This window comes from Euphorbia lathyris, chromosome 6, assembly GCF_963576675.1.
Source record: "Euphorbia lathyris chromosome 6, ddEupLath1.1, whole genome shotgun sequence".
NCBI lineage: Eukaryota > Viridiplantae > Streptophyta > Magnoliopsida > Malpighiales > Euphorbiaceae > Euphorbia > Euphorbia lathyris.
Genome location: NC_088915.1, coordinates 68,425,374 through 68,436,612, shown reverse-complemented (window position 1 = coordinate 68,436,612; position 11,239 = coordinate 68,425,374). Strand labels below are relative to the sequence as shown.

At 38.0% G+C, this 11,239-nt stretch overlaps 2 protein-coding genes and 1 long non-coding RNA gene across 4 annotated transcripts; 1 reads left to right on the top strand and 2 right to left on the bottom strand.

The window, feature by feature from the left end:
• Window positions 1-2,880: 2,880 nt before the first annotated feature.
• Window positions 2,881-6,557, bottom strand: LOC136232800 (uncharacterized). Of its 2 annotated transcripts, XR_010690619.1 has the most exons (3): window positions 5,991-6,557; window positions 5,560-5,749; window positions 2,881-3,740 (listed from the first exon to the last, which is right to left on the bottom strand). It is a non-coding gene; the product is annotated as an uncharacterized lncRNA (long non-coding RNA). The 2 variants fall into 2 exon arrangements; XR_010690618.1 differs by lacking the exon at window positions 5,991-6,557 and having other exon boundaries at window positions 5,560-5,989.
• LOC136232798 (linoleate 13S-lipoxygenase 3-1, chloroplastic-like) lies at window positions 5,349-7,687 on the top strand. The gene is made up of 6 exons (XM_066022220.1): window positions 5,349-5,429; window positions 5,543-5,628; window positions 5,698-5,805; window positions 5,943-6,244; window positions 6,323-6,586; window positions 6,692-7,687. Exons 2-6 carry the CDS (start codon window positions 5,599-5,601, stop codon window positions 7,446-7,448), a joined length of 1,461 nt encoding a protein of 486 aa, XP_065878292.1. The 5' UTR covers window positions 5,349-5,429; window positions 5,543-5,598; the 3' UTR covers window positions 7,449-7,687.
• Window positions 7,688-9,210: 1,523 nt separating this feature from the next.
• Window positions 9,211-10,109, bottom strand: LOC136232799 (uncharacterized). The gene has a single exon (XM_066022221.1). The coding sequence runs from the start codon at window positions 9,880-9,882 to the stop codon at window positions 9,412-9,414; it is 471 nt and encodes a 156-aa protein (XP_065878293.1). The 5' UTR covers window positions 9,883-10,109; the 3' UTR covers window positions 9,211-9,411.
• Between the last annotated feature and the right edge of the window lie 1,130 nt (window positions 10,110-11,239).

The following is an 11,239-nucleotide window of genomic DNA, read 5'->3' as shown; positions in this document are numbered from 1 at the left end:
ATTAGGGGGGCTATCAACTACCGAACAAATTTTCCTTCAGGATAGAGCCCTGGGCTGGCTTCGCCCCTGCCTTTAGGTCGACATTCAAAGAGTGCATAATGAGTTCGAGGGAAACCCTTACAATGTCAGTCGGAAACTAGGTGAAATTTGTGATGTGTTCTTCTAATACATGCATTATTTCTTCTTTTCCTCCTTTGCTATCTCAGCTGAGAGCTTGACTGGTTTGCCTTCTGCTAACCATACCATTTCTAAGTGTCCTATCGACTCCGCCCCCTTCCCTAACTTTTTCAACTAGATCAATGATTTTGGCTTCATGTTGAGAGAGGCCATATAAGTTTCTTATGCAATAATTTGGTTGTCTTGCAACCGTCATGCCTCCTTTGGTAAGTATTTGTCGTGCCAGATGCTAGATGGAGAGTTCTCTTCCTGATTTAGACAAGAGAGGTCTTCTCATGATGGTGTTATATGGTGTATCAACTACCAAAAATTTTGCTTTACTGTGCCATTTCGTTCGGCCATCTCCATTTTCCACCTTCACCCTAATACTTCCCAACAACGAAATTGTGCATATGTTGATTCTGACCAGCAGGGACAATGAAGGTAACAACCTATCTGGATCAACTTGAAAGGCCTCAAAGGCTTTTCTTGTGATCACATTGACCGAGATGCTGGTATCTACAAACACCCTTCGGAAGGTGAAGTCTCCAATCAAGACCTCAATAACCAACGCGTCTTCATGGGACTATTTTGGAAGGTTTTTAGGCCTCCGAATGAGAATTCGAAGCTAAATTCGTATAATCGTTCTTTGTCCTCGAATATCCTCTTTCACTTCACCGACCTATCCTCATGTGATCCTTCGGCAAAGACATTTATGACCCCTCTAGGTGTATGTTCATTCGGGCGTCTATCTCGATATTCGAGTGCCTTTCGTGGATGTTATAGAACTTATCTAACTTGTCTTGTTCTGTAATTGTTCAGCTCTACAGCAAGTTGTCAATAATATTCGGTGTCGTGACCTTCACTTTTGTGAAATTCACAATATGTCCCATGTGGTGACTACCGGGCCTTTAAGCTTTACGAGATATTAAATATGTTGTTCATTTACCCAGTATAATATTTCTTTGTGGGAAGTGTTTACGGGTGCGTTGTCGCGTTCAGCCTACTCTTTTGGTCCTCTTTGGTTTCTGTCTCTTTCATTTTTAATCACTTTGAGGTATTGACCGAACACATCCTATCTTTGACCAAAACATTAAGGAGACACATATCCCACTTCACAAAGTCTCTGGCCCGTCGCACGAGGTCTGGAAACGTCTTGGGTCGTCAAGTTGTGAGCTCTTTTGAGGTCCTTACTTATGTAGTTCGAGGCCATAGCATCAACGGCCCCATCCATATTAAGGTGTTGACTCTAAATTATCATTTATTGAAATATTTTCACCCACTCCCGAAGATTCCCATTCGATTCTTGAGCTAAAGAGTCCAGGTCTTGCATGGTCTTACTTTGTGGAATTAACATGACGAAGTATTGAGAAAATTCATTCGCCATTTAGTTGAAATTCAGAATTGATCCGGCAAGATATGTACGTACCAATAAGTTGCGGCATCCTTAAGTGTGGTGGGAAAAAGTATAGACATGACATCATTTGTAGTCGTCATAATCTATAAGGAACTACAGAAGTTTTTTACGTGGATAGTGGGATCCCTTAGTCCATTTTATTCTTCCAATGAATGGTATTTGAATGCCCTTTGCATAGCCCTGGTTAACACATAAACATAGAGTGGTGAGTTGGTGTCCGTTAGTTTGAGGATCATAAAATCAATCCCAACATTAGCCGTGGAACTTCGGGTTCATCGCGGATAAGGTTGTACATCTCCTCATTGTCTAGAGGAGCTTCGCTTGTCTCTAAGACTTAGAGATGACTGTTGCTTTTTGGAATGTCAATCATCCTTAGATCTTGGCCACGAAGTTTTTCTTCGCCCTTCATCTTGGTTCTAGTGAGATTCGGTTGAGCTCTGCCTAGGCCTCCTATGCTTAGGAGATCTTGATTCATCAAAGTAATCTCGACAACATCTTTTAAGCAGCCTTCTATGGGAAAGGGAGTACGATTCCTCATATTTTTCTCTAATGATTTCTAGGAGGCGTCTTTGAATGATGATATCTTCGGTGATAGAAGTTGTGCTCCCTTCCTCTAGATCTACCCTTTGTTCCTTCCTGGTGGGAATCCATGGACATCTCTGATGTGTGTCCGGTAGAGCTCTAAATATATATTATGATAAGGACATTACGACTATGGATGTGATCTTCCTAAATGCTCTATCTCTACTAGACGCTACTACTTAGGGGCAAGTGTACCCCATCGTATCAAGTAATAATCCAATTAAGACCGGGTATCGAATCCACAGGATTTATAACCACAAGTATTAAACGACTCGGTTTTATACGTTATCTAAGCGGTGAATACTTTGGGTTGATTTGGGAAACAACTACAAACTACTCCTAACTACGGGTGAGACAGATTTATATAACAAAAACTCTACGAAGTGATATGGATGGTGATAAGTTATAAGTATGATAAACAATGACTCCGAATATATATATGGTTAATGATTTACTCGTGCAATGACGACTATGTGTAGTGTGACCGACCCGTGAAGTACTTAAACTACGTGGTTCCTAGTCAAGGCGTATCTAAAGCTGGGGATTAGAAACTAGGGCCCGTAAGTTCCGTGGCTTGTCAATTCCTACGGTTTCCGGTGCGTCACTTCTGGTAAGGCAACACCTATATGAATCCCTAAAGATAGCCCGAATGGCGTCGGAAATCGCGTTCCCCTACACAATAATCAATTATGAATATCAAAACAAATAGCAAACATCAACACGTATAGAGAAACGGAAATTGTAAATCATATGTTATAAATATGGAAAGCGTAAATACGGAATACAACCAAGCCTAGTACATAGGAAAAGTACAAGCTAATTAGCAAGTGAAAAGGGAAGAATCAGCCCTCGGAACTAGCTAACCGAACTCAATGCCGTCTCTTAGGACTTGGAGGTGGAACTCTCGAGCTTGGTGAACGAGGATGGAACGGAACTTTCACGGAGTAACGAAATACACGAACAAGCTCTCAAGGTGATAGAGTTTTGCTATGTAAAATCTGAATATCTAAATGAGTGCTAATCACCCTTATTTATACACATCAAGCTAGGGGTAAAATTATAAACTCACAAGATACAAGCATGGAGATACATTATTTCTGCAGTTTTCCCATGACACGCCCCGCGTAGGGTTGAGAACGCCTCGCGTATTGGCCCATTCCGTCAATAATTTCCCGCGTATGGACCGGATTCAGAACAGTTGTCTCAAACACATCCTGCGTAGACTGATATACGCTCCGCGTATCTGAGCTTCTAAGATTTAATAGCCTGAGTCGTGCCTTTTACGCCACGCGTAGCCTAGAGGACACCCCGCGTATTTGAGTTCCTGGTTCTTTGGATTGAAGAATTCCCAAATACGCCTCGCGTGTAAGGTGGGACGCCGCGCGTTGAGCCTGTTGACTCGGGAGACCATGCAGTCTGACCTTCATGATTGAGTGTATTATTGCATATACGCCCCGTGTGGTGGTTCATACGCCTCGCGTATCAGTGGGTAAGTCTCACGTGGTGCCTGTGGACTGAGCAGTCAATTCTGACTAGATGTCACACGCCCCGCGTATGTCGGTGGAATTTTGCTCCTTACTCGTACCTGAAATACAATTCTCGAGAGCCGAGTTAGCTTGACGTTTTAGTTTCTAAATTTAGACAATTAACCGAAAGTACGGAATTTATTTTATTTCGTTATTTTATTAAAAACTCCTTATTTTTGTAATTAAACTTATTTATTTAGTCCTAAATTAAACCGTAAACCACGCTAAAAGATAAGGACGAAACGCCCCTATCAATCTCCCTCTTTCATGGACAACTTCGGATAGTGTGGTATCCGGTTGAGCAAGCAATTAAGTCCTATCAGTTAGGACATTTGTTAGCTTCCCTTGGTTGCCACCTTTGCTCCATGTTCGGCCTAAGAATATTCATCAATTCATAGACGAAGCCAAAATTGTAGATGAGTTTCTTTGCGATTTTGTCCATGAACTTCCTCCATTCTAGATCTAATGGACCCAAACAAGCCTCCATGCACAGGTCGAACTATATAGTTATCTGCAAAGGTTCTTTTCCTTAATGGTAGGTTTGATGTCGAAGGTATGTCAGATGATGTAGGGATCATAAGTTGGTCGTTCTTATCTACGACTCACCGCACCAACTTAACGTTTGATAATTTTTTATGAACTTTTAGAAGTCCTTTTGGTGCATGAGATAAGACAGAAAAAGATCGTTTGAAGTTGCTTTAATTGTGGTCCAGTGAATCAAAATACAACCTTTAATCTTTCTTGACCGGTCCATATGACATCTAAAAATGAGAATTGACAAAGGAATTTCCCATTGAGCCCATATATAATATGATTACTTGTGTGTTCATATTTATGTTTTCATTTTATTTTCAGAAATTTTTCAAAATTTAATACCAATACTGCACATATCCAAAGTATACTAATACAATGTATTTGCAATCTTGAGATACTATACTGTACTTTTGAAATACAACTTTAGAAACATATTTTTGAGAACGTTGGAAAAACCAAAGTTATTATAATCGGACCAGACATCAAACTGAGATACTCCTTGTGGATTCCCGGTTGAACCAGTCGGACTGGCTAGTCTGGTCCGAGTTTGATAGCAATGGGAAAAACTTATGAAATTATTTTATAACTTTTTAAAAGCCTGAAATAAGTATTTGCAAATTTTTATTGTAGAATTTGGAAGTATAATATCCAATTACATTAATCTGATTTAGGGTTGTTTCACCTGCTCCTGTTTACTGTGTTACTGACAGATAGCATATATTAGTTGATTTTTCTGTAAAAAGCAGCTGTTTCGAATTTTTACCAAACGCATTTTGTCTCATGTTTAAACTTAAAAGGCAAAACACAGTTTCGGAAATTAAAAACAAACACACTTAGACTCATTAGAAGATTCTTCTTTCATAATTCCCAGTGATACTTGTAGACCTAAGTTTTCACATTTATATCGAATATGACAGATGAGAAGACAGAATCTCTACCAAATGCATTTATGCCAATGTATGTGCCAAGAGATGAAGCATTTCAGGATTCAAAAAGGGAAGTTTTGAAAGCTGGACAGTTAAAGTGGCAGCTAAAGAACTTAGTTCCTTATCTGAGGAATATTCCATTCATCAGCTGTGATTCTATAAAGAGATTTTCTGAAATCAATTGTCTCTATAAAACTAGAGATTCAACTGGTTCTAGAGCCAAGTCAATACAATTTCCCTTTCTATCGCCTGAAATTCTCAAATTCGACCTCCCCGAGGAAATCTCAAGTAAGCATGGATGTTGTTAGAATGATAATCTAGTTGATACAACTCAGGTTTTCCATTATAATCCCCTAAGCATGAAGTATTTAGAATGATAATCTAATCTTTTCAATGTGCAGGAGATGGTTCTTTTTACCTGCGTGATGACGAGTTTGGCCGATTGGCACTTGCAGGAATGAATCCCCTAAGCATAGAAAGGCTACAGGTTCATTTGATTTCTTCTTTCTTCTCCTTCACCATCTCTGCTTTAAATATCATGCTCGTGTTTGTTTAGGTGTTCCCGCCTCAGAGTAAGCTGAATCCATCCATCTACGGTCCTCTTGAATCTGCGATAACCGAAGCACACATCACAGGCAATCTTCAAGGAATGTCTGTGCAACAGGTAGTTCATTGTTAATCATAGCTAGCTAGCTAGCTACATATCACAAGCCATTTTCAAGCAATGTCTGTGCAACAGGTAGTTCATTGTTAATCATACTAGCTAGCTACATAATCGACTTCTAATCTTTGATTTCTCAGGCACTGGAAGAGAATAAGTTGTTCATACTAGATTATCACGATGTGTACCTTCCATTCCTTGAAGGAATAAACAATCTTGGAGATCGAAAAGCATATGCAACTCGAACGATTTTCTTTTTAACTCCATTGGAGACACTAATGCCCGTCGCAATCGAGCTCTGTCTACCATCACTTAATACAAATCATCCGGCAAAGCAAGTCTTTACCCCTCCTGCCGACGCCACTTCAAACTGGCTCTGGCAGCTCGCCAAAGCTCATGTTTCTTCCAATGATGCTGGAGTTCATCAACTTGTTCATCATTGGTAAGCTTTTTAAAGACGTGTATAGTATAACCGATTACATTTTTCACAAAAGCTGCTTGTTTTCGTGAAACCAAACAGGTTGCGGACACACGCTTGTATAGAGCCATTCATTATAGCGGCACATAGGCAGCTGAGCATAATGCATCCCATATACAAGCTTCTACATCCTCATATGCGATACACACTAAATATAAATGCAGAAGCTCGTGAATCTCTCATCAATGCTGGAGGAATCATCGAGTCTTTTTTTGCCCCAGCAAAATATAGTATGGATATCAGCTCTGCAGCCTATCGAAACTGGCGTTTCGATATGGAAGGCCTTCCTGCAGATTTGCTTAGAAGGTTTTTTTACCATAACTAAGACACAAAACTTCAGATAATGCATTGTTTCATCTATCAATTCAAAAAAATGATTCGGGCTAACTGACTCCAATTTTGTGTGTTCAGAGGAATGGCAATATCAGACTCAACACAGCCCTGTGGGATAAAACTAATCATAGAAGACTATCCGTATGCATCAGACGGGCTTCTTATATGGTCTGCCATTGAGAAATTGGTTGGCACATATGTGAATCACTACTACAATAGTACAAGTGAAATCATATCAGACTCAGAGCTTCAAAATTGGTACAAAGAATGCATCAATTCCGGTCATGCTGATCATCATCAAGCTAAATGGTGGCCTCGACTTTCTACTCCGGATGACCTTACTTATATACTCACCACCATTATATGGATTGTATCAGCTGAACATGCAGCAGTAAATTTTGGGCAGTATCTGTATGGCGCATATGTGCCAATAAGGCCACCATTGATGCGAAAGCTCATGCCAATTGAACATCATCTCGAATACGAGAATTTCCTAAAGGATCCAGAAAAGCACTACTTGTCATCGTTGCCAAGTCTGCTTCAGGCTACAAATTACATGTCCGTGATTAGTATACTATCGACACATGAACAAAAGGAGGAGTATCTTGGTGATAGAAGAGAGCTTTCGACATGGTCAGGTGAACCGGAAATTCTCGAGGCTTTCTACAACTTTTCAATAGAGTTAAAGAGAATTGAGAAGGAGATTGAAAAGAGAAACGCGGACCCAACCTTACAAAACAGATCTGGAGCAGGGGTTCCACCATATGAGCTGCTCATGCCAAGCTCGGAACCAGGGATTAGTTTTAGAGGCGTACCAAATAGTGTCAGCATATGAATGGTGAAATTCACAGAAAAATTGTTACTTGACATCTCTATAAGTTGTTCTTCAACAAAAAATTACATTTGACATTCTCGAAATAAACATGCAAACCGATCAAGAAAACATCAAAACTATTTATTTGAAAGTTCAGTTGGAAGCAGATTTCCAAAAGCCAAACTAAACAGAAAGACTTCTCTTAATCTCATCATCATATATAATCAGACAAATTCAAATATAAAATCTATCATATGAAAACGAAGTTACCTTCTGCTGCTTCATCACTGCTCTGCAGCATCTTCGTTTTGCAGGAAACACACAATGTGGAATGCTTGGCATTTATATATATACACACAAACACAAGGCATACAGTATGCTTTTATTCCTGTACCTATACCAAAATGAAAGATTTTCAATAATTCACTAGACGGATTCCTATGGTGGTTCGAACAGAGCACGAAATCGATGGCTGCAGAGCTGATATGGCTTCATAATAAATGAAATATTTAAGCCCCGTCTCATTCGGAGTTCTGGTTCCGCCACTGCCTAAGAGATTACAACTATTGGAAAGATCTTAAGCAATAGGTGATTGCACATTTACAGACACTAACTAGGCTCAGGTAGCAAATTCAAAAGAATCAGAAGAAAAACCGTGAAATTGGGAAATGGAGCCAATTCAAGCTTGAAGAACAGACATTCAGAAAAGAAAGCAGTCAGGAATAAACTTTACTAAAAAGAAAAATCATAAAAATGGACAAATAGCTGTTCTCGTTCACACAAATTCTTAATTTCATAGATTTGTACCGGGGATATCAAGCTTCCTTTGAAGCAGTTCAGATCTTCGAATTGTTCCACAAGAGTAGTATGAAATGATGTTCCTGTTTCGAAATTTCATTATACTATTCAAAATTTATTGTCATCATACCACAGGCTTAAAAAAGGGAAAGCAGGCATCAAATAGAACTTGTATTCATAGAAATCTAGCAATAATAACGACTAAAACAATCAAGGAAAAAGAGAACGAGAATCATTACTTTTGCTGAATCACTTATTTGCAATGTCTTGTCAAAGTAGGATGTGCCGAGTATAGTTGATTTTTTGGTCTAAACCGAACATCAGTCTGTGTCATTTTTCTATTTGGAGGTCTGTATTTGGGACATGGATACTTATGATTTCAGTTATTCGTTAGAATGCCATTCTCTTCTAACGGTTGATGTTCGGTTTAGTCCAAAAAATCAACTATACTCACCACATCCTCCTTTGACAAGACATTGCAAATAAGTGATTCAGCAAAAGTAATGATTCTCGTTCTCTCTTACCTTGATTGTTTTATTTGTTCTTCCGAATTTCGCATCGAAGTCCATATTGCTATATTTCTATGGAGTCTAAGTTCTATTTGCTGCCTGATTTCCCTTTTTTAGCCATCTCATTATTTTAACACATGTTCAAGTGTTATGATGATAATAACTTTTGCATAGTATAATAAAATTTTAAAACAGGGACATCATGTTATGCTACTCAAGACCTAAACTGCTTCAAAGGAAGCTTGATATCCCCTACACAAATCTATGAAAGACACAAGTCACTTTATTTACAGACACTAACTAGGCTCAGGTAGCAAAGAAAACAGATCATTCTCTATTTTTATTCATTAACTGTTAACAAAACTCAAAGAAAACCGTGAAATTGGAAATTGGAATCAATTCAAGCTTGAAGAACAGACATTCAGAAAACAAAGCAGTCAGGAAAACACTTTACTGGAAAAGAAAAACCACAAAAATGGTCACAAAAAAGCTGATTTCATTCACACAAATTCTTAATTTCATGCCATTCGGGTATGACAATTCTCTGGAGAAACCAAAACTCAATTTAACATAGTATATATCTCTTCAAATTACACTATCCCTCAACAAAAAAAAAAAAAGAAAAAAAAAATCACATAATGTTAAATCGACAGATATATATTAGATATATATATATATTAATCATACTTTTCTCTCCAAGAATAAACAAGGAAGAAAACCCAGGAGAAAGCCAATAAAATGTCACCAACAGTTTGTCTCATCCAATCCCAAGCCAAGACATCAACTCTCCTTTCAAAATAAATCCTCCAAAGAGCCATGAAAACATGAAGAACAGTACATCCTTTAGCAAAAAAAGACTGAAACTCCCGATCCTTAACGAAAGAGACCATGAAAATCAGAAACCCAACAGCAAACAGCAGCAACCCAGAGAACGAATCGGAGGTCCGAATCAAGAGCTGGTCATGCGGGGTAGAGCCCATGAGCTTGGTAGCAGTATCAAGGCCATGAATGAAGGTATAAGTTTCCTTCATCCGGAACATCATGAGAGCGCCGCCGGTAATGGCGATTATGGAATGGAGGATGCAGATCAAGGAGAAAGCCGAGGAAATCGATGAAGGCGATGACGATGATGTTGTTGATGATGACATCTGGTGTGATTACTAAGATTCTAATTGAAGAATTGGGGATTCGGTTAGGAGTGTGATGAGCATGGTGTGAAGAGCTTTTTTAAGCAGTAAAGATTGAAATTTGGTAGGAAAAGGATTCGATTCCGAGCTCCATTGTAGTTTGTCGACGACGGAGAAAAGGGTGAATGATGATTGAAGATTGAAGAAGAAGATTCCGTGGTATGAAAGGGTTAAAGAGGAAATAAAGGTATGTATGGTAGGGTAGATGTGAGATTCATATTTGCTAAGATAAGGATCTATGTGGGACCCTATCAGTGTCATTTACAATTGGACTTTGCAACGTGGAATATACAGATAGTGCCGACTACAAAACGATGTCGTATTGGTTCAATTCAAACAATCGACAATGAGATATTTAAATCCCAGCCCTAGGCTAGGGTATAACCTTTTGTCTTCTTTCTCTCCTATTGGATTAAATAATCACAACTTTATTTTATTTATGGAAATGATAAGCTAGAAATTTGGTCTTCCCTTTTTTTAGAAGTTATCATAGATATAAGTTCAATCAATTTTACCCCACCAACTTATAAGTATGTGATATTTTATTTTATTTAGTTGTCACGTCATCATTTATTAAGTATAGATAAAAGAATAAATTACATTGGAGATCACTCAAAACGACCGTTAACGGTTTTAAAATAAAAAAATTCGAAGAGTTAATGATATTCTAAGAAACTTTAATTTTTGAAAATTTTCGTTTTGAGATCATTTAGGTGTTGTTTGGTTAAGAGAGATAGTGAATTTTAAAGCGAGAAAATTCCAATAAATGTGATTTTAGAAAATAAAAAAAATGTGTTTTCATGGTAAATATCGTTCTGAACAACTTTAATTCTTGAATATTTTCATTTTGAGGTCGTTAACGGTCATTTTGATGAGTTAATTAAAGTTGAGTGGTCACCGGTGTTAAAAAAGTGTAAAGTTTAGTGGTCATACCGTTAAGAATTGAAGTTCAGCGGCAATAATATTAAAATGGATAAGTTTAGTGGTCATGGGTGTAATTTACCCTATCTTTGATTGATTACCAATTAGTGATAATATGATCCATGGATAAAGTAGAGATAACGAGATTATGTGTATTAGTCCAACTTTAAAAATATTAAGGGTAAAATGTACCGGATTTGTAAATGCTAGGGTAAAATTGGCTGTGAGTTATTGGGGGTATAATTGTACCATTAGAGTCTTAGGGATAAAGTTGTTCTAGATAACTTACACAATAATAAGAAATTACTTCTTATATTTTTAAGCAACATCTATTTTATTTCTACCCACTTAAAAATATAAACATGTTGGTTTGACTTACGTCCGGCCTTTCAAACTA

Coding starts and splice junctions, on each gene's coding strand:
- LOC136232798 (XM_066022220.1), top strand. CDS start 5,599: ATGAATCCCCTAAGCATAGAAAGGCTACAG. Junction 5,629..5,697: donor TAAGCATAGAAAGGCTACAG/GTTCATTTGATT, acceptor GTGTTTGTTTAG/GTGTTCCCGCCTCAGAGTAA. Junction 6,245..6,322: donor CATCAACTTGTTCATCATTG/GTAAGCTTTTTA, acceptor GAAACCAAACAG/GTTGCGGACACACGCTTGTA.
- LOC136232799 (XM_066022221.1), bottom strand. CDS start 9,882: ATGTCATCATCAACAACATCATCGTCATCGCCTTCATCGATTTCCTCG.